This window comes from Labrus bergylta, chromosome 10 (genome assembly GCF_963930695.1).
Source record: "Labrus bergylta chromosome 10, fLabBer1.1, whole genome shotgun sequence".
Lineage (NCBI taxonomy): Eukaryota > Metazoa > Chordata > Actinopteri > Labriformes > Labridae > Labrus > Labrus bergylta.
The window spans coordinates 19,579,120-19,603,181 of NC_089204.1; the positions used below are offsets into that span (position 1 = coordinate 19,579,120).

Sequence of the window (24,062 nt, forward strand, 5' to 3'; positions counted from 1 at the left end):
CTGAACCACCCACGTAATATTCTAGGAGCCTGCTCTGGTCTGTGTTGTCTCTCCCACTCATATTAGCAATGTTTAAGTGCAAGAGGAGTCAAAGAGAGGCTCTTTTTTCACTCAGCATGGCTCCATACACAGAGAATCAGAGGCTTATGAAGACCTCATCACTCTCCATCCTCATAATGGTCCTGTCGGAGAGCCGGATGAGCACTATTACATGCCACAGATCATCATTCACTGGATGCAACACCCCCCCCCCCCCCCCCCCCCCCAATAAATGCTGGCATTTTTATTATTCAAGATATTTGTGGGTTTGTGTATTAACTCAGCGCTGTGCCTCGTTATGCTAATTTATGAATGTGCCACATGTGCTTTGTTGTTAGTTGGACCGATGGCAGAAAAATCAAAGGGATTACAGCACTCAGTTTTTATTCTACAATATGTCTTTCTTTTTCCTGAAACAGCTCCATTATATCTCTGCATATGTGGAAAAAAAAATGCTCTGGATAGATTATGCATTATGTCTTTCTCCTTTTTTGGATGCTTTCTGACCGACCAATAACAACAAGCCTCTGTGGCAAAACCCCACTGTCAGTGCAGCTGATTCATCACTCACTTGTAGCCATTAGCATTCATGGTTCATTAGTCAGAAAGCACCCAATAAAAAAATAATTGGGGGCTGTTAAACTTCTAGGTGGCACCCAACCACTGGGACCCACTGAACATGCTTCAAAATAAGATATTAAGGTTTCTATAAGTTTCTATCCTAAATATGTGGAATGCCAGTTTATCATATCATAATTGACCCAGAAAATCTGAACCTTTCCTGTTTTTATATATTATTAATTGGGTCCAGGGCTATGGATGCAAATAAGCATTTAGGCTGAATCTGGCACATCAAGTCAAACATATAGAGGTTAACTACAGGAAACTGTCCCTATTAGGTAATTCCCACATTCCATCAAAATGTAATTCCCCTAAGTCAGCGTTATTCAGTCTTTTATATGCTTTAATTTGGTTCAGATAAAATATGCAAACAATTTTGCCCAGGCAAATTTTGTGATGCTTTCCCAACAATCAGTACACTACTTATCTAGTGTATGTGCTTGTATTACAGCTTAGACTCAAGCATAGACTGAAGGATTGTTGTCATGACAGCTCCCCAAAAGTGAAGCCAAACATTGGATGTTACCCTTACTGCCCGGCTGCAGTAAAGGTCACAAGCTCCACCACTTCGATGTTTAAACATGGGACATAGGTTAAACTAGAAAATCAAAATACATGTCAAATATATTTTACTCAAACATGGTTTCTGTCACTATGCTTAGGGGGGCGGCTGTGGATCAGTGGTAGACTCACTCAAATGTGGCTCGTGCAGTGCTGTGTGCACTATAGAAGGAGGGGCAAGAGGAAACTAAAACACTAACATAAGAGACACTAACCTTTCTTCAAACGGACACAAGAATCTGTCAGATAGTGCACTTTGCCTGACCTGAGGGATCTTTACCGTTTTATTAAGTTAAGTTAAATGTGTGTTTTGTTTAGCGGACAGAGTGGATGATAAATAATGCCGCTCCACTAGCTGAACAACTATGGCTCCAAAATGATATCAGCAGGTCAATATGTCAGTGCCCATTTGAAGGGGGTGGGGGTAATTTTGCTTTGCTTTTGTACAACTTGAGTAATTGGGCGCATGTTGTCCATCTTTATACACATACCCAGGCCCCTTGATTCACTTTTTTTGTATTTTCATGAACTTTTGTCGGTGGTACTCCCTGTGGTGGTACGCAAAGAAATCTCCACAACATGAAAAACAAACCCGTTCAGCATAAAACAACAATTTTGTTTTTTTGTTGTACTCTTATCTAGCCTGTATCTATTGGGTTGTATTTATATCAAATGTGTTTTCCCCTCTAAATTAATCTATTTTTTGCAACAAACAACTTTAATCTGCTCAATTTATGCTCGCGCACAGACATAAACAACAACAGGAGAACGCCTCGTGTTTTAAAAAGTTCCACTCGATATTTCGTTACAGTTCAATACTGAAACAACAAGGCAGTTTTGCTATGTTGAACGCGGAGACTTATAATAAAGCGGCGCAGTTTGCACCGAGCCTGCGGAGCGCGCGCCTGCACTCTCACACACTCTCTCTCTCTCTCTCCCCCGCTACCTCTCGCTCTCTCAGGCACTTTCAGGAATAAATGAAAAATTAAATGAGAACAGGTCGGAAATATACTTGGGCCCAGGTATCGTGTTTGTGTGGGAAACACTGGAGACTAAATATTTCAAAACAGGTTGTTGGTATAAAGTTGTCATTATTGTTGTTCTGCACTTTTGTGTGTGCAAGTTCTAACGCTGGCCCTTAGTAGGCCTACAGTGTGGCTGCCAGCAGTCAATAATAAATAATATTCTTTTTATGAATTAATTTGCCTCTTGCTTGAAATGTGTGTTGAAATAGGCCTACAGTGTATTTTAACGTCGACCATAATGGTGGTAGTTGGAGAGCCAAATATTTTCGAGGTGGTACGCAGTCTAAAAAGTTTGAGAACCACTGACTTAAAGCATTTTCATATCACATCTTTGAAATCTAACTCAGATCCAGAAACCTAAAATCTATTTGCAACAGTCCAATCAAGGATTGACTTCTTTAAATTCCAAGCCACATGCCTTCGTCTAAACTGCATTTGTGCATTTTTTTACGAGCCACCAAAGTTGAAGAGAAACCTCTGAGCCAGCTTTTAATTCTGTTTGATCTATATCATTCCATGTAATCACTCCCTGATCCAATTAAGTTTTGAACTCTGCCCAATTCAGAATAACACAGCTACCAACCAAGGTCACATGAGAGGAAATAAATAATGAAACATTGGTAAACACCATGCAGTACAGAAATTCAGTGGGACAAATATTTTTCTCTGAGATGCTGAGCTGAGAGGGCAATTAATTATTGATAAAAGAAAGAAAAATGCAATCAGATCAGGTAAACTAAGTCCAGCTCAGTAAATAAACAACATCTTCCTCCAATAAATTCTACAAACTTTTTATGCTATGCACTGTTGGAACCTTATTCGAAGACATAACATAATAGAATGAATGCTCTTTTTGTGCGTTCATGTGTGAAACAACCTCACGTATAAGCCCACCAATCGATTCTTCTGTGAATTCTTGTGTGTGTGTTTTTTTAACCTGGCTTTCCAGATCGACACGTCTGGGTCTGGTTCATCTGGAGCTGCTTACCACAGAAAGGCCTTTTGATACCGAGAAAGACAGATGAGACCACTGAGAGTCCCCCTGAGAGTTTGGGGAATCAAATTTAAAAGCTATTTTAGGCTCTAATGCCAGGTACAGTCGCGTCACCTGGGTTGATATTATTGGATGAAATAGAATACACCCTCTGCCAGGTCTGTGTGTGTGAGTGTGTGTGTGTGTGTGTGTGTGTGTGTGTGTGTGTGTGTGTGTGTGAGTGTGTGTGTGTGTGTGTGTGTGTGTGTGTGTGTGTGTGTGTGTGTGTGTGTGTGTGTGTGTGTGTGTGTGTGTGTGTGTGTGTGTGTGTGTGTGTGTGTGTGTGTGTTGTAGGAAAAAGAAAGCAGCCAGAGAGAGCGGGAAGAGGTGGGGCGGCTCGGGGCCGGCAATGTTTGAGTGAATGAGACAGAGGAGGCAGCCAGAGTTGTGAGAGTGTGTGTGTGTGTGTGTATGTGTGTGTGTGTGTATGTGTGTCCCTGCGAGTGTTAATGTTTGTTATACAGTTTGCACTTTTTTAACTGTCTATGTAAGCCTGTCGACATCCGCCAGGAGAAGTGTTTGGACTGTATTATAACCAGTTCAGTCAGTGCCATCGCTGTGTGGCGAGAGAGCATTGCTTGCTTGGATCATTTTCAAGACTTTCTTGTAATCACCTTGTTGACTCACTGCCCTGTCGGCTGATTGAGCTTTGGAAATGGATGATGTGTGTGTCTTTGAGCGTGTATTGTGAAGAGAAACAGAGCGTGTGATAAAGTTAATAACCAGCTTGAGTCAGGCTTATATGAGCGCAATAGAAAAACAATAAACTCTATTCATTCTTGTAAACCATATCTCTCACATAGACGTTTTTATTTTGCATTAATTTATGAATAACCTTTCAGCCCATTATCTTCTCTGTTCCTTCTCAGTTGCCGTGGCTTCCCTCTTCCTCACTGTGCCGTTATGTATTTCTCAGGTTAAGTTGTGTGAAAAATACTACCACACTTTTTTTCTATTATCTATAAAAAAAAATGTGCATTTCATGTTTAACCTTTACTGTATGTTGTTTACTGTTTAGAATATTACATTCTGGGGCACTGGTTTAGCTCTGTTGTTGGAGCAGGCACCTGTCTCATGTACATAGGCTGCAGTCTGCATCGCACTGGTCGACCCCTGGTCCTGTTGAGTGCAGGTCATCCCCCACTTTTTCTCCCTACATGTCCTGTCACTCAATAGCTTTCATATCCAAATGAAGGCAAAAATTCATATAAGGACATGAATAATACTATTACATAACTGAGTTGTTTTGACCTTAGTAAGTTCCCTTTCTGCACACTTTTTATTTCAGCTTGTGCCCAAATGGAGCAGTTGAGCAGAAAGAAAGACCAAAGTCAAATAATGGTTCAATTTCTATTTCAGTATCAAATTATAGAGGTTGACAAGTGCAAACATGCTAAACATCCCAAACAATTTACAATGAGGAAAACTACAACTTTAGAAACAATGTAAATTCAATAACAAAAGCAAAAGTCCTAAATTAATGCAACATTTTGTTTTTCATGATCATGTTTTTCTTTTGTACACAGTATAATCAGTGAGCCCTCAAAGAATCACTGTTCTGACCATAAAGACATAAAGTTCTGCCCGATTGTACTGCGAACCCATACAGGCACATTCCGCTGTGTCCACTGAATTCTAGGTGTTTTCCATTGCAATTGTTTTTCTCTAACGGTTTGTTTTCAGGAATATGCATTGTTTATGCATTTGTTCTTGATGCAGTTGTTCTTGCATTTGGAGCATGCTTCTTATTGCCAGAAATATTGTTGCACTTGCTCTGGGCCTTTGCATCTTTTAATTTTAATTTTAATGTTTTCATATTTTCTTAATTGGCAGCCTGGAAATCGTTTTGGCCAATGAATTTGCCCTTGCTGGCCACTCTTGAAAAATCCATTTTGCAATAGAAACCTATGAGTAGTCTTTTTCTACGCTTTACCGACATCTATAACACTTTTTCTGTGACCCCTCTCCCGTGGGTTACATAAGTAGAGCTGAAGAAAAAAAAAGAGTGCAGCACATGCATGCACGTTAGGCAGAACACAGTATAGTTGTAGACATGGCCTCTATCACCTGACAGCCCCCTGTCCTGAGCTGAGATGTTTGTCCTCTCCAACATAAACATATGATACCCCCCTGCTTTACTCCCCAAGCAGGAGGTGTAACTACTTACACATTCCTTCCCCTCCTACAATATCCTTCTCTTGCTCATATTCCTGAATCCTCCCCCCTACAACCCCTCATCTCCGCATCAACTTTTAAAGACCCCTCTCCTCCTGCTGAAGCATGTTTACACTGGAGCGAGTGTGTGCTTTTTCTCCCGCTCCTTCTCTTACAAGTGCCTGTTCGATGGACAGATGGCTGCACTTCCTTTTAAGGATTGATCGCAATAGCCTATCACTTACTGTACATGTGTATAGCATCTGTGTAGGGTTGTTTTATACTGCAGGCACACAAGGTGGAGGCGAAGGGTCAGGCCTGGAATTAGCCTCACACGAAAGGACATTGTGTCTCCAAGCGAGGTATTTCATAGTTTGGATTGTGGGAATTGTTAGGACGGAGCTGTCACAGCGGCAAATTTAATGCACAGGCTTGTGGTTTGTTTTGCTGCCTGTTCCAATATGACACCCTCCACTAAACTAAGCTTAATTTCAATGACAGTAACTTAGCTTTTGTTTTAAAACGCAGGTATGTATTGGACCTCATCCAGGTTTAGATTTACTGTGAGAATGAAAGAAAGGTTCACTTTCAGCGTTTTCCGTGCAGTCATCCTCAAGTGGTTGCAGCTTTCTGCTTTGACATATTCCTGAGCCATTCTTCCACTGCTTCTTTCTCTTTGTGCCTCTCTGTTTTTCTTCCCCATCTCTTGCCTTCACATACACACATACTACACAGGCATGTCTAAGTGTCTAAGAGTTACATGTCTAAAGAGTTCCAGCAGCTTGTTACTGAGTCTGTCAAAAAGCTGAGACCCACCACAGAGGTGAGGATGTGTGTGAAATCCCTTGAGCCTCTCACACTGGTCTGAAGCAAAACAACAACCTAGCTACTTCTCTTTCCACGTGGAGATTTTTTCTCTTCACACCTAGCGACTTTAATGCAACAGCTGAGGTCTGTGTCAAGAAAAAAAGTCTGCCCATACTGCTGTACAGCAGCTCAATTCATTTGTGAGAAACTGTCCGCATGTCAAGACTTGTTTTTCAATCAATATCAATAAGATAATAAAAACTCTGCCACAATTTTAATGCAACAACTCCTCAATTTTAAATAAGAAAATGCACTGATTACAATTAAGAATAACATATATTAACTTTTTTTTTAACCAAAGCTGAGCTGGGGAAAATAATAAGTCAGGATCAGGCACCACTACTTCAACAATGTGTGTGACTGCAAGAGGTGACTGTTCAGCTAAATTGAAGAAAACTGCTTCAATCAGCAGTTTCAGTGAGAGCCACAGCAAAGTGGAATCCAATTCCCAACCATATCAGAGACTGCACAAGCTTCAGTATGTTTTCAAACAAAACTTAAAACATGACTAAAATCATCATGATAATGTAATCACTGATTTAAGATTGATAATCATCCTTGAAGTGAATGTAATCATTGGTTGTTCTGATGTTGGAGTTCCCAATTGGCTCTGGTTGTTTAAAAATCTAAAAGCAACAATTAAATAAGCAAACTACAGTAATTTAATATGTTCAAAACCATCTCATGTGCACCCCCTTCACCTTATTACTTTAGTGAGGAGTAATTCATTCTCAACGTTTTTATACGTTTAGCGTATTAGACAATCAGCTCCCACAAACACAAAACGCCTACACAAATACAAAATAACACAAAGTTAGTTTAACAGAACCTCAATGTTATGTCTCTTATGTCACTCCCCCTGGGGAATAATACATTAGTTACATTAAGGTAGTTACAGTACATAATTGCAGTTTGCCTAGCCCTAAACAGTCTACACAAAACCAAAAACCGTCTGAAATGTGGCCACAAAATAACATTTACCAAATATAACTTCAAGTATGTCCACACATGCAAGTTTCACCTATTCTTGTTTGATGTGATCAGCTCCTTCTTGGACTATCTCTCCAATACAACAAAGTTATTATATGGAGTTATGCTCACATTTGGTGAAACCTTGGCGAAAGGTTTTGGAAACTTGAACTGGTGATTCAAGTTGCAAGTTGACTTTTGGGCTCTTCAGGAAGAAAAAGATTGATGCTGTCATTTTCTGGAGCGAACGGTCTCTTTAAAGATATTCTCATACTGCCCTTATTAAAAAAAAGTTCTGATTCAGCTCTTTGTGGCAACAAAAAAATGACTCTGTTAAGGTTTGGGACAGATTATGGCCTTGTTAAATATTCAAACACTCTAAAACATTAAGCAGGATATAAACCCTGGTCTCTTGTGCCAAAGTGAGCTTGCTAAATCATTTCCTATATTGGAATTAAATGTTCAAGGGAACGTCAAAGATGATTGAAATTTTGTTAATATTGAATGTTGGAGACATGATTGCTTAATATGCTGACGATGTTCAGATTTACAGGAAGTTACACACTAATGTAACTTTTGGTTAATAAAAGGAGAAAGAGGAACACACCTTGGTTATAATTTGGTACGTTTATTATTGGTGTTTTGTCCGTCATTCTTATCTTGATACCACAGAGATCTTATGAAGTATCATGTTTTGCTCAATGCTCAGCCATCCTTGGCACTCTGCATAACCTCTCACGCTGATTATTATTCCTCTTCCTCGCGTTGTTATTTTATCAGACTACGCTCCTGTCAAACTGCCCTCTGTTTATGGCTGCTGGTGCCAGTGTAAGCAGGACTCAGACACTCTACTGCACTAATCTGGATTGCAGCAAAAGAGACACCTCAATAAAAGCAGATCTCCTGACTGCCCACGGTCATAAAGGAGAATAAACAAGGTTAGGCAGAATAATTATGCTGAGCTGCTTCCTGGTATTAAGGGACTTACATGAGTTCTTCCATTGTGCAGACACAAGTCCTGGTTTTCTCTCCAGACAGGAGAGTTTACACACAGCACATTTCCACTTTTCACTAAAAGAACAAGATTCATGCTTGATATTATCGAGATTTCAGCTTATGTGGTACATCCATGCATTAAACAGTTATGAATAAGAACATAGGGAAGATTCATTCTCACTTCATTCCATCGATAATTATAATAACACTTGTCTTGACAACAATCCAGCAATGTGAAAATGTAACTTAAGTAGTGTGTTAAATAATAATAACTTATTACACAACATTTACGTAAACTGTTTTATCTGGGCTGGCTTGGAAACAAGTGTGAACCTGTTCTTACTTTGACTTACTCCAGTCTCTCAAATGTACTGTTTTGTTAATTTGTTAGTTTTTTTAGCTGCACTTTGTGGTTCTACTAGTCTAAAAGTTCACCACCTTGATCCATACAGTATTTCAACACAACTACCAGTCTATTAGGTAAACTACATGATGCTTCATGATGCATTGTCACCCCAATGTTAGCAGACTGCTCACCAATGTTTTTCTCTGGTCAACAATGTCCATTGACGTAACCAATCAATCAATCTTTATTCGTACGGCGGCAATTCAAAACACTAAACAAAAAGAGCGGTTCTTGACTGAATTCTTGTTATTTGACTTACAAAGAACCAGCACTAATCAACCATGAGCACATCACTTTGCAACAATTAGCATGTAACAGTGGCAAAGAAAAAACTTTCTTTAAACAGAAAAATTCACCACCTGCTGCGACTGTGTTGGGCTTGCAGTTCGTGCTGAGTTGTGTTTAAGCTTTATCGTCGCTGCAAGACACAATCTACTGTGTGTGGGTCCACAAGTCCTGTGATCTTTTAACCTGCTTTACTATACTTGAGCTTCTGATTCGAACATGCTTAATGTGGGAAAACCACTTGTTACGCTATATAGTTTATGGAAAATTGGTACTACCAAAAGGCTTAGAGAAGAAGGAAGGCAGACAAATTAGTCCTTAGTTCTTTGTGATCATGAATACTATATTTCAATGGAATTGAATTAACAACACTGTTTTTTAGTTCACCTGGAAGACATTGGAGGAAGTTTAACATTTTTCATGGACAATTATTATTATATATATTATTAACCAACTGTCATTACGAAGCTGTTTTGTGGCGATAAGGCAACCTCCTTTGACCTCAGTAAACGTCATTTGAGACCAACTAGCAACATAAAACTGTGATTGTCTCAGAGTTGCTGAAGCAATATAAATCTGAAATTGGTCCCACCATTTGCTCACACCAGCAGCAAGAAAGACAAAAACAAATTAGTCGTCATTCATTCAGCAATAGCTTGTGCAAAGTCACTTACTGACAGGACACTTGTGTCCACTTTTATGCAAATAGAACAATTTAATGTGACAATGGCCAACAGAGGGATATAAATGTTTCTCTGTAGCACTATTGGTCACTTTAGTACCAATCCTTTTGGTTTATAAGACAATGTATTTGTATTCATTGTAATACACAGAAGTAACAATTTGAATATTGTCCACCATGGTCTTGTCATCCAGTGCGATACATTCTCTATGGTTTTTCTGACATATTTTATCTTACCTCCTCTGCTTATCCTCCAATTTTTGCGATTGTCTCACTCTCGTGTACTGTCATGTGCTGTCAGACAACAGATATATACTAGTCCATATTCAGGATGGACAGTTCTTGTCAGTTAGACTTAAAGAAATCAATCTTTTTTTAGATGCATCCAAATTCCTATGGACATATGTGGAATTGACTGTGTTCTCATCTGACCCCTGGCTCCTGTTGAAAGGCACAGATTAATAGCAAAGTTACCGACACGTTCATGATAAATTAAGCAAATGATGAATGTTTTGCCACATGGGCTGTGTTTACACCAAAACCAACATTTGAATGGGTATTCTTGAGAGACAGCTGCAGGGATCAACATTTCTAAAAGTCAGCACGGTGTTAGCAGATGGAGATGTTCCCCACCCTTAATGCCATGTTAATGTTGTGAACAAATCGAATGAGATCAGGCAAACATTTCACAGCTCCCGAATTTTCCGGTATTATTGGACATATGATGCATGTAATCAAAGAGACATGGGTGACTCTTCCCAGGCTTTCCTCATTGAACTCAGAGGGTTTAATTTTTTGTTTGCTTTAATTTTCCTTGTCCTTTGAAACATGTAAACACAAAAATAAACCTGAAAAGATCCCTCTCTTTATTTTTTTAAAGGATGACTTCTCTGTCAACAACACAGCAGCCAGTATGTCATCCTTCTGAGTTTCGATTCCAGTGCGGAATGGTTTGTTTTTGTTTTGACCAGCGAAGCAGGCGGCTTTAAGGCACCCCTACACAGCCGCCCCTCGGATTGCCAGGCAAACAGCAAACCAACATGTGTTGCACCAATAAAAGTGGGCAGGCTAAATGATTCAAATGAAACTGATTCTACCCGACCCTAAATAGCCTCTGCTTTTTTTTTCTGATAAGCTTCATGACCAGAAACGTGGTAAAAACCAGCATAAATATAGGAGATGCTTTTTAAAAATCGAAACAGGTAAGAACATTGAAAGGTTTCAAGACTGATGCAGAGCTGGCTAAGCCCTGAAGCTTCCGTGTCCACGACATTGTGATCCCTCTCAGTACACAAATACAAAAGCAAAGCAGACCATCAAAATCATGTTTGTTTTTAATGCCTGAAAATATTGCAAAGTACACAGACAAGAGGGTTTACAGATAATGACATAAAACAGAACTTTATAAAGAAATATAGTTATATACAAGAGTCACTCTTGACTTTTTTTTGCGGCAGATTTTTGATGAAAAATACATTTGACCGTTAAAAGAAAGCAGGAAAAAAAATAGCAAAGAGGTTACAGTAGAGGTTCAGATTTGTCGCTGAAATTGACTCAAAATGAAAGTTCCTCACAGGAGCATTAAAGAATAGCTCTTTAAGGTCACAATACTTCTTTTCACTAAATGGCTTTCAGATGTTAACCATTTGGCAGAAATGTACAGATTGAAAGCACTAACAATGAAGTAAGGTGAGTAGCCTCTAACTATTATTACCTCTCGGCAGGTAGAGCTGGAACAGTTGGCTTTGCCTCCTCCTCCAGCTTCTCCTAAAAAGTGATTTTAAAGTTTAGAAATAATCAGCACCCACCACTATCACACATAGCCCTTATTTTTGATGTCTTGTGCAGTAAGTCAACTTTGTGCTTTGTCATATTTCTCACTGACACACCATGAGTGTCTGTCTGCAGGTTTCACGGTCTTTGTTTTTGGACGTGCTGTTAAGGCTTCACATAATAACACAGTCACTTAAGATCTGACTGAAAATCTGTGAACCTTAAGAGTGGACTTTTGGAGCACCGCTCATGGACTCCAGCAGGTCTATCTACTGCCAAGTAGGCACTAAATGTTTGTTCCTGTCAGCAGTGAGTACCTGACAGATGGCCTTGCACTGTTTCGCAACCCTTGTCACCATCTTCTGGCAGCACACCCCATCATCAGCAGCTTGTGATAGATTTAGCACATCCTGTGCAACCAAAAGTCCATTTTTCTTTTTTTCAAGAGTCAGGGAAAGCACTTAGATACTTCTCTATACACCTTCTCTGTAATTCAAAAAGTAATACAATACATTACAATTATTGAGAATTATATTTCTGATTAATATATCCACTATGCCCATCCTTTATATCTTTTCATTGACATTCAGTTATGTTTTGAAGATCAAACTAAAGATAAAAAAGATAATCTGTTGTCATAATGAGGGGCATTATCTACAATTTACGTGGGATTACCAGCATCTGTTACCGCTGACACCTGTATTAAATTAAGATTCAGGCCTCCACTATCACCAAACAGTGTTATGCTATAGAGCTTTGGGGATTATTGTGTAGACTTAGAATAACAAAGAAACACATAGTTCTCTTAATATATACTTTATTTTTCAGAGGAAACACTTTAATTGTCTGTTCCTGGGGGGAAAGATGGATGTTTGAAGTGTTTTTTAAATCTACAAAGTGCATTGTGAGAGTGGTTTTGATGTTTGACTCGGCCAAATATCACAGTTGGCAGCATTGGGAAAAAGTAACAGTCTGGGAAAACCTCATCTACCTTCCTGTGTTCTGTGTACAGCAATAGAATGTATAATGTTTGAAAAATATGTTTTTCAGCTGTTTTTCTTTTCTTTTTTAACAAGGTTTGAGGTCTGTAGTAAGCTTGAGGCACACATTTTCACTTTCACTTTAGAAAACAGCAGCATAACCTCGAAAAAGCCAAAAATCCCAAACTTGGGGTTTTCTCTTTTGGCAACGTAACTCTCAAGCGGAGCCATCGATGTGCTTTGCCTCTGTGTGTCCGATCGGACTTAAAGCTGTTCGTTTGCACATTCTGTCGTTGTTTCCTCCTCTCTAGATCCTTGCTTGCATTGTACTTACTCTCTTATGTACGTCGCTTTGGATAAAAGTGTCTGCTAAATGAATTGTAGAATTGTAGTGTAATTAACAGTTTTCATAGTTTTCTTTACTTTTTCATAATTATTATAAATGTGTCTTTATAATGTTTTAACATTTCCTGATATAAGGCAGTGCCTCTGTTGACTGACATGTCTCCACCCAAACCAACATACATGAGGGGGAGTGATTCCATTTTCTTTAACCAATCACAAGAGATGAATGTATCCACAGTTTGTGTTACAGCACTATACAAGTTATACTATATCAGTATTCACCATTTAAACAGGCTTTGACGCTGAAATGATCGAGTTTCTGTAATTAAATGAATTGATTAAAACAATACATGGTCAGTGATCACTGTTTGAAGCTCTGCCTCTCTCCTGAACATACTGTATGTCCTCTTGCCACATTACAGCAATCTGCACACTGTATGACAATGACCCTGCACAGCCAATGATTGCAATCCCAAAGCCATTGCTTGCATCTGTTGGTTTGACTAAATATGTGCATCCAGTCTGTAGTCGCTCTCTGGAAATTGCCAGTGACTGAAAACTCTTTCGTCTGCCAAATCAACAGAAGCTCCTGTTGTTGATCAGTTTCTCACAGCCGCTCTACCAGTTGGCCATTCAAAGACTCTTCATTGTTTTTTGTTTGAGGTTGGGTTTAGTTGGCCTTGTTTGGAAGTATCCCTTTTTTTGTGTTCATGCTGCTTTTGCCGAGTTGTTTTTCACAATAATGCCTTATTATAGTAAACCGCTTGAATACATGTCTGCCTCCAGATGTCTTATTGCATTTGGCTCCAGCACAAAAGTACACAATACATAAGGCACAACAGCAAAGTTACAAGATGTCTAATATGTAAGATATCTTCTGATTTAAATGATAATTTTACCTTACCATATCATGATCATTAGACATTAAGGAAACATGATCTGTTGAAATGCTGGCTTCTCTGTCAACAAGGCAGCAACCAATAAATATGTCCTCCTTCTAAGTTTCCGTTCCGTTGTTTTGACCAGAGAAGTATAGGTGGTTTTAGGTGTTGCAGCAATGAAAGCGGGCAGGCAAAACCAATTCAGATATAACTGATTCTATTCCCCGAACAAACAGCCTCAACATTTTCTAATAAGCTCCACGACCAGTGTGGTAAAACCAGGATGAATGTTGAAAAGGCTTTGGAAAAATGGAGAGAGGTTAGAAAGCAGAAAGGTTTTTATAACTGATGCAGAGCTGGCTAAATACTGAAGCTTCAGTGTCCGTGACATGGCAACCTGCGAGCACATCAGCTCTAGGGAGGAGGGGTCGCCATGGGGTGGATGGGGGTGGGGGGAAGGTTTGGAAGTTTGATTGGTCCTGATGTTTGTACAAATGCACTTTTATACATGTATGTGCTCTAGGGGGGTGGGGGGAGGTAAAGGGGAAAACAGTTGTAATATATTATGTAATTTCTTTGTACATTTATAAATACAAAATTATCACAAAAAAGCTCTAGAGAGGAGGAGGCATGGGGAGCTCTCTCCAATGTATTCAAATGTAACCACAGTACCCATTTTAAATGCTAGGTGTCAGAGTTACATCTCATTTAACTATATTATTTTTTCTTTAAATAAACATATTTGTATTTAACCTCCATTTTCTACATCTACAATATCTGAAGGTATGCGACACAAAGTTAAAGTGACCAAGATTCGAATTATAGCAGCTTTAACCTTTACTTGAAGCACTTGACCATATAACTCATCCTTCCTGGACATCATTTGGCTCTATCGTTGCTTTGCTAGATTAGTGGCTGAAAATAGAAACCTTAAATGGCCATGCATGAGGCACCAAATCATTTAGATGGCTGCTTGGACCCAACTTGGATTGTGCTGTCCAACCCTGCTGGGACAAATGCCTCAAATTGTCAGGGAACGCGTTGTGTTGCTACACAGTAAATGAGTATCGATCTCTCTTTGAAACCATCACACCTACGTGCCTGGGAGTCAGATTTAAGATATAGTGTTCAGAGCGGACTAAGAGAGGCAGATGGACAATGCAATGGCTCCATCGTAAAAAGCTGGTTGTCAGAGGTTGACCTAGGCCACCCATGTTGGAAAAGCATGTTGTCATCTGCTGCATACAGATTTCATCTGAAAATGGCTTGATCAGATACATTTTGAAGGGAAAACAAACAAAACAAAAGCCACTCTTCCTCTGTTGTGCTGCCAGTTTCTGCTCTCAGAGGACTACACATGTAAATGTATGGTCATTAAGCATTGCGGTATGAGGCTACAGCTAGGCTTAGCTGTTCCATGTTTACTGTAAATATTTTCACTGTGGTTTAAGTCAATCTTGTGCAGGAAAATTGAGTCGTGAATAAACAGCACACATATATAGACACATATTTACATATACACAATGTTTGACAGAACTCTGATAAGACAAGCATATTTATCTCCTTTAGTGTTGCTGACATTATTTTGTTTGTTGTTTGTTGTAGACAGTTTATTCCACACGAGGGATTTCTTAACTAGTGGTGTGTTATTGACAAAAAAGAATATCTCGATATTTTGGGGGATTTCGACGATAATGATAATTGACGATATTTTGCATCCCTCAATAGTGTTTTAAAAAGACTAGAGAACTATGGCTTGGCAGGTTGTATCTAGGGTTCAAGTTCCATCTCTCTTGATGTGTAATCATACCCTTTGCAATGTAATTAGTGATGGTGTTTGTTATTTCTTGCCATCTGTTGCCCTTCTCGCTGAGTGACTCCGACAAAGTTTACTTAGTGTGTTTTTGTTTTGCCGGTACTTGCTCGGTCGCTGCTCGGTCGTGGTCGTCTGCTCACTCCTGATGCTTTTTATTTTCTTCATCTTCTGTGTGTGTTTCTGTCAATATCACAGACAACAGATAAGCTGATCTTTAAAAGTAAAACAATATTAACCAAACAACAACGACAACAACAACAACAACAACAACAACAACAACACAACTTTAAGGTTCGGGAAAAGATACCCTTCCTGCCAAAAAGAGTAAGTATGGAGCTATTATTGTGACAAAACTATTTGAATATATTAAATGCGTACACAGATCCACAAATGCGTGAATAGAGCCACAAATGTACACTCATTTGGGGATCTGTGTAAGTATTTTCAAATAATTTTGCCACAATAATAGCTCCATAAGTAAGCACTAGTGCAAAGTGATGTTGAAGGGGTTGAATGACACATCGGCATTGGCTGCCATGTTTCTCCTGCTCTTTATACTCAGCACCTGATTGGAAAGTGAACATAGTTCGATTAAATACTTGCTGCACTGAGGCTGAGAGCAGCACCTGGAAAGCATAGGAGAGAGATAAGACAAAAACTAATGAAAATACTAAAAGCTAAAAACTGTTCTTTACTTTGTCTGATTTGAATTCCATTGTTTGATTTTCTAATTTCATTTAGCAAACCTCTCTTTTTATAACTAGTCAAAGGAGCAGATTAAAATGATTCCACTTCTGTTTTCTTTACACAGGCACATTTTGTTCTCATAACCTAGTTAAAAGCTGTTAAACACTTGTTGGCAACACATTGCTACCTCATATGCTCAAAAGAATTTGCTTTATCAAAAGCTACAATTAGGCTTTGTATTTGAAAGAGGTTTTTCAGTTAGCTGAATAGAGAAGTTATTGTTATACAGACATCTGAAGATTGATCTTTTGTAATAATCTACACTTTGTTTTGTTTCTCACATACTCTACTTCATTGCAATGAAGTTGTAATGTCCTTTTAAAATGTTTGTTTGTGTGCATGTACATTATGATTCAGTGCAGATAAGATGCAGTGAAGGATGGAAGTATGTGCATGCTTATTTAACAAAGTAATGCATGTGTGCAAGCAAACTCTTACTGTGTTGCATGGATCCAGTGAAGTGTCCAGTAGGGATAGCAGTGAACCTCCTGATAACTGCAGTGGTAGCGTTTGCTTGCTGTCACAAACTTTGTGGATTGCTTCTGGCTACATGGGTTCTTTAATAGCTCCATGCAACATCAGAATCAGGTGCCCCAAAATACCTTCTGTTGGATGAAATAGTGAAATATGAAATTGTTGTTTTACTTGGGTCACATTTGGTGGTCAGCACATGTATTTGTTAGTACATTTGTGTATGCGGTGTAAGATATTTGTACTTGTTGTCCGTGGTAACAGCTCATTATTTGCTCCCCTTCACATTTGCTGGCTCAGGTTGGTGACAGGTTTAAAATGAATTGTGTCGTAAACCTTAACGGTAGAACACCATGTTCATGGATTTCACAATAAAAGAGAGCCCAAGGTCTTGTGCTGCACTTTGTTATATCAACCACAGTTGATCTTAAATGAATCAATCAGTTTTTTGTCATATTTGAAAGTGATACTTAACAGTTTCCTAACATAAAGAAAAGTACATCATAATATCATCCTGAACAGATCTTGAAAAACGACAGCACTCGTGTAAACATTCACCTTTTAATTTGCTGCAATGTGAATATAAGTGACTGAGCTACATCCATGTCATCATAATTAGTCGATTTTCATAATATTCCACATATTAGTTTTTTATCTTTGTGTTTCTCACTTGACTTAATTTGTTGACAGGCATTTTCATGTGTGTCAACACAAACCCAAATATATACATGCAAATGCAAAAGCCCACAGTAATTAGTAATGATTGCACAGCAAAACCTGAATTGAATCACACATGCTGCTTTACAAAATGGCAGTTCCTGATGTCATTATCCAATTATCAAGAACTGCTTTGACAAAAACAGCAGGATGTTCTGTTTGTTGTCAGTGTTTCTGTCACAATCTCCAATCAAATACCAAACTGCACCTCATAGTCAACAGAATCATGCTCCGGTTAGCTCTTGCAGTGTGATTTTCTCTCAATTTCACCATTAGATTTTGCCCTTAGGTAGATTTCCCTGCCTTAAAACCTGTCTGCAACATTGCTTATATTGAAAAAATAATTAGGAATCTGTATCCTGAAAATTATCATAGGTCTTGGAGAGCTTATTGAGTTCATTTACCTGTGCTTTGTGTAGGTTAATACTTAAAGATGAGTTCTTTATGGTATAGCCTATAGTATATGTAGCCAGACTTTTTCTAAGTGTCCTATTTCAGGCTTTGGCTTAGTGAATGAATGTGTTTTTTCTTATTGTCATAGTTTAGAAAAATCAATGAACAAAGCTTACAAAATATAATCACAAAACATAGTCCTATCACAAGAAAACTATTCAACGGACAGAAGAAATAAAGCAAGAGCTGACACCTACAAAGAAGTTTAATTTTGACCACCAGTTTTACCGCACCACTGATCTGACAAGTGAAAAACATGTCCAAGGCTTAATGTCATTTAAGTGGCAATCCCCACACTTATGATAAAAAAAAAAAAGAAATGCCTTTGCAATTGGCTGGGTGTTCAGAAACAAGCGTCATCTGCAGTCATCCAGCTGATTCAAATGTTACAATGTTACAATTTTTCTATATGGCAAGCAATGCATTTACAGCGAGGAAACAGAGGATTTACAAATTGAGTTATCAGTGATTGTCAAACAGGATAGAACAATTAGACCCAATCATCTGTGTCTTCCCACTGACCCTGCTTTGTAGAATAGGTTTCTAGCATCACCTACTGGATATGAATAGGAATGTCAATTATTTGTATTAATGTGTCCTTTCTTAATTTCTCTCTCTCACTCTATCCTTCCCCCCCCATTCTTTCTCCTTCTGTGCCAAGTCCCTCTTCCCTCCCCCTGTCTTTCCCTTTCTACCCTATCGCTCTGCCTTTCTGTCCTCTCTCTAGAATATGCCAGGACTTAACAATGAGCTCAAACAGCACAGACCCCGGTCTCTTCCTGACTGCAAACTCTTCAACCCCAGCAGGCGGAGCCTACCCACAATCCAATGCTCTCCACCAAGGAGGAACTGGCAGTGGCCCCTGGTTGGTTTTTCATGTGAATTCTCTGGATGATAATTTAACTTCCACCAGCAAACTTTTAAACCTGACTTTAGACTCACAAAATGGGAACAGAACTGTGGCCCCTGATTCCCTGGGCGGTGGACATGTTTGGCAGGTTGTTCTTATTGTCTTGCTTACGGGCATGTTGTCACTGGTTACCATCATCGGAAATATCCTGGTAGTGGTTTCCTTCAAAGTTAATCGCCAGCTAAAGACAGTCAATAACTACTTCCTGCTGAGTTTAGCTGTGGCTGACCTCATCATTGGGGTCATCTCCATGAACCTCTACACAGCATATCTTGTCATGGGTTACTGGGCCATGGGCAACTGGGCCTGTGACCTGTGGCTAGCCATAGACTATGTGGCCAGTAATGCATCAGTTATGAACTTATTGGTCATCAGCTTTGATCGCTACTTTTCGATCACAAGGCCTTTGACTTACCGTGCCAAGCGAACCACGAAGAGAGCTGGGATCATGATAGGCCTAGCCTGGTTTGTTTCTCTTATTCTGTGGGCGCCAGCCATCCTACTTTGGCAGTATTTTGAGGGTGAAAGGACAGTACCCCCAAATCAATGCTACATCCAGTTCCTCACCGAGCCCACTATCACCTTCTGCACAGCAATTGCAGCTTTCTACTTGCCTGTGACAATAATGAGTGTTCTCTACTGGCGCATTTACAAGGAGACCCAGAACCGTTCAAAAGAGTTAGCTGGGTTGCAAGGTTCAGGGGTCCGTGGTGGGATAGTAGGCAGAAGTGGGAATGGTGGGGGAGGCAAAGCCCGTTTTGTCCACCAGACAGGAAGCTCTAGAAGTTGTAGCAGCTACGAACTGACCAGGTTGTCCAGGAGAAGGAGCACATGTCGGGACCTGGTTGGCCGCTTCCACTGCTGGCCTGGCGTACGTTCTTGGAGACCAGGCAGTATCCGGCAGGGCGAGCGTGATCCAGACCAGAGCAGCAGCGACAGCTGGAACAACATTGATGCAGCAGTGTCATTGGACCAATCTGGGTCTTCAGAAGATGAGGACTGTGGGGGCAGAGAGATGATTTCACAGAGTCATGCTATTTTCTCTATTGTTCTCAGCCTACCTGGTATAAAAGCTGCTGTAAATTCTCAACTTACATCATGTGAAGATCTGGATGCAGCCTCAGAGGAGGATCCTCTCAGGGGAGCAGAGTATAACCGGGACAGCATCTCAACTCTCACCACCAACACCACTGCTGAAACTCCCGATAGTGAGGGAACAAACAGTTTAGAAAATAACTATCACCAACGCTTCTGCTCACGCAAGATTCAGTCAATGCCTACCATCCAGTCTAACTCTAACAAAGGCTCTCTGGATGGTCCCCAAACAACTACTACCAATACCACTGACAGTACTACCACCAGCACCGCAACTAAATCTCCCTCTGTCCCAATGTCTTTCAAAGAGGCAGCTCTGGCAAAGCGCTTTGCTGCCCGGGCTCGAACACAGATCACAAAGAGGAAGCGTATGTCCTTAGTGAAGGAGAAGAAGGCTGCTCAAACTCTCAGTGCCATCCTCTTTGCTTTCATCATCACATGGACACCTTACAACATCATGGTGTTGATCAATGCCTTCTGCAAAGAGTGTATACCAGAAACCCTCTGGGAAGTAGGGTACTGGTTGTGCTACGTCAACAGCACAGTTAACCCAATGTGCTATGCTTTGTGCAACAAGACTTTCCGTACAACTTTTAAGATGATACTGATGTGTCGCTGGGATCAGAAAAAAAGGAGGAAGCTGCAGTTCCAGCAGAGGCAGTCAGTGGTCTTCCATAAAAGGATCCCCAGGGAGTCCACGTAAAGGACTTAAAGTCTGGACTGTTGCTAACACAAGATCTAAAGATTAAACATAGGACAAGGAAAAGGAGGGACAACCTTATTGATGTTTATGTGGAGTTTCTTTGCTTAGAAATTCTTGATGTATTTCTATACTGGTATGTCAAGCAGAGGAATCCTTTGTGGTGGTCTTGAGGTATGTGTTTGTGCATTTAGCAAAGCTGTGTGTGTGCGTAAAAGGTTGTATTAGGTGGGGTCCAGAGATGAAAACTGTCCCTCTGTCCTTGAAGAAGTGTTTACCATTACATGCAGGTACAGCTAGGAGAAAATGAACTGAGTGGTAAATGATAGAAAAGGGCTTTGCAGGGGAACTATTGAAGTGCAATTGACAAAAGAGTAGAGGATATCTTTGTCAGGGGATGGGGGATTCACATTTCTTATCATTTCTCTCTGTGGGTAGCTAGATCTGTAATGTGCAGAGTGGTTTTGCATTTCAAACAAAACAGTGTATCTGTAAAACGTTACTGAAATCCAAGACAGAAAATTATTTTTTTCCTAGGCTTCTTCATTGTACTGATTTGACATGCCATCCTCTTGACTGGCATTTGTTTTTATCAGAACTTCTGTAAATTGCCTTTTTACGTGGATATAGCTTTCCTGTGTCTGATTGAATATGAAAAAAAAGTTCTTAAATTGTGTCCTTACTTCCAGTCAACAGAGATCTGTTATTTTTGTGATATTCATCTTTGGTTTTCTAGATATTCCTGAGATTTTGAGCCAGTCTGAAAATGAATCTTCTGATGATCTGAGTTGTGAATATTTTTGTGGCACCACGGTTAGTGAACTGCTGTTGTGTTCAATGTAATTCTTGTGGTTTTTATGGTGGAGACAAAAAGTACATTGGTTGTGTTTTTATGTACTTGCAATTCTCTGTCACAAGTTATGATTATACGATGATGATATTCTCTTTGTGTACATTTGGATATTTCTGACTTGATACACAATGATTTATTGCACACATAAATATGTCCATTTATAAAGATGTGTGTTTTGATTTTACAATACCTTTTCCATTTCTAAAAAATGATACTGTACATCTGTGGAGCTCTTTGTAAAAGGACACCATCTTTGGTAGAGCAATGGCAGCCTCTAGTGGCTTTAGAAAGACCTGTTGTCAGGGCTATATTGATGTAAGTCCAACTTTTGCATTGAAGTATCACTATCCAATTTTGCCAAAATGAAGTCAAAAAAGCAATTAAAGAAACAATATTTTAAAATTCTGTGTTTTTTTTTTGCTCACACTGTTTCATTTACTTTACAGAAAATGGGTGAAAAGCATGTACACAAAGAAAAGTTAATATTATTCTAAATTAAACTTGTATTGCACATCATGCTGTTCTTTTATTAAGTCCATCTTCTACATGGCCCAAACATTTGAAGGCAGTGGAAATACTAAATGTAGACAACTGGTGAATGACAAATAAGTACATTGTATTTTCACACATATGCATATATTATTAGCTGAAAAAAAGAGAAATGTTTAAATTCCTTGCCTGTCATGAGTGGACATTTTTACTGCTTTCAACTCGGTGTGCTAAAGCTCAAAAACATTTACATCATAATATGAGATATTTGTGCTTACACATTGCGATTGTCAAGCAAAATCTAATCTTTGTTAAATTTAATTCATTCATATTCATTTATATATTTGAAGTCAATAAACAGCCAAAACACTGACTTGACTTGACTTAAACTTTCCTGTTGCAAGTCACGTTGTTTTATTTACATTATTGTCTAAATTAATAATATATCTTAATTTTTACCTAGCATAAATATGTTTTGTTGTTGTAATGCTTTGATTACATTTGACACTTGTACACTCACACCTGTTGTATGCCATCAACCAAAGACAAGCAATTTTGCTTTAAGTTAGTAAATCGCCATAAAAAGTCCAACTGTGCAATATCTTGGAGGTAAGAATAGTGAATTTCAAAGGTGGCAGACTGGTGTACACTGTTTGTCATTATCATGGCTACAATTGTTTGGTTATGTTTGTTTTGACCAAACCTGCTTCAAAATAATTGAATGCTTCTTGAAAGAACCCCCTGGATTTAAAGGCCTTTCCTTTGTTTTGAGAGTAGCTACCTCTTTGATAAGACATCATATTTGATTTATTTATTTTATTTTATATTTACATACTTTATTTATCCCTGAGGGAAATTCTAGTTTACACTCCGTTATTGAGAGAAATGTTTCTCACCCACATAGGCCCCAAAATACCCAGATGCACAAACAGGACCAGTGGACATGCATTAATGGAGAGATGTCACAGTGGGGCTGCTACACAGGGAGCGTACTAGAGCTGTTTGGCGGTTTGGTGCCTTGCTCAAGGGTACCTCGGCAGTGCTTAGGAAGTGCCCTGGCACCTCTCACCTCTACCAGACCAACTTCCATGTTCTTTTGGTCCGCACCGGAACTTGAACGGGCGACCCCCGTTTCTCAACCCAAGTCCCCACAGACTGAGCTACTTCCACCCCCAAAGGAGTTGAGATGCCAGGGATTGAACCCGGGGCATCCCACATTAGTCAGTGGGATGTTTATTTTCTGTCTATATGCTCTGTATGTATGCAGTTTGTTTTTTTATCATACATTGGGATCACTGACATGATCAGTACCTGCTCATGTTGAGAGGACACAGCTGAAACAAATTAACTGATTAAAGGGCGGGCTTTAAAAGTCGGCACACTGGTTCACACAAACTGGAAAGCTAAACTGAATGAAATGTCAAATAGCTCGTGTGAAGGTGGAGGCCTTTTACTAATCAATATTTAAATAAGATCCCTGCACCACTGTTTTACACAGCATGAACACAATACGTCTCATTCCCTCCAGGACCTCAATAAAATCAGATGTGTTTTTTAACTGTTGCAAAGTTCTTTATGCACAATGAAGCATAATGCAGTTAGTGAGGGGAAGTCTCAGACAGCGTTAAGAGGAGATGGCCAAGAAAACCAGACATGTGATGAGAAAAATACCAACTTCATGTGACCCATGGCTAAGGAGTGGCTCATAAGAGAAGACAAGCACTCATTTGTGTTGTTTTCTTCAGTCAGTGTTGCATCATTGAGGAGACTCCGTCAGTCAGGCAAGTACTGTGTTTTTTATAATACTGTATATATATATTTTAAAAATCTAACTGGCAGGCTTATCCACACTGTTTTCATTTAAAGTTATATACAGCTAGTTGGTCTACAACTGTTTTGTGTGATTACTTAATGTGTGTAACTTATCCAAGAACAGATGAAAATGCTCAAAAAAAACTTTTTAAAGATTTGTGAGCTGGCATTTTTTCCTTTTGAGTAAAATTCTTATATCTAAAATGTATTTCTTTATTTCTGTGTGTGTTTCCTCACTTAATTTATAGAGGTAAATTCAATTGCTTACTTTTGACTTAAGTGTGAAAAACATTGTTTTAATTCATGTTAAATGGCTTAGCTGCATTTGTAATAGACTCATAGGCATTAATAATCATTCATGCCTTGATTCCAGCCTTGATAC

General features: G+C 39.2%; 1 protein-coding gene across 2 annotated transcripts in view; it reads left to right on the forward strand.

Annotated features, from left to right (window-relative positions):
* The window catches only part of chrm3a (cholinergic receptor, muscarinic 3a), an 84,740-nt gene extending 62,499 nt beyond the window's left edge, over positions 1–22,241 (forward strand). For both annotated transcript variants that reach the window (XM_020639153.3, XM_065959764.1), the window contains exon 3: positions 18,549–22,241. In XM_020639153.3, coding sequence (XP_020494809.1) covers positions 18,568–20,529 — 1,962 coding nt within the window. In that variant the 5' untranslated portion in view covers positions 18,549–18,567 and the 3' untranslated portion in view covers positions 20,530–22,241. The remainder of the gene's footprint in view (positions 1–18,548) is intronic.
* The last annotated feature ends 1,821 nt before the right edge of the window (positions 22,242–24,062 follow it).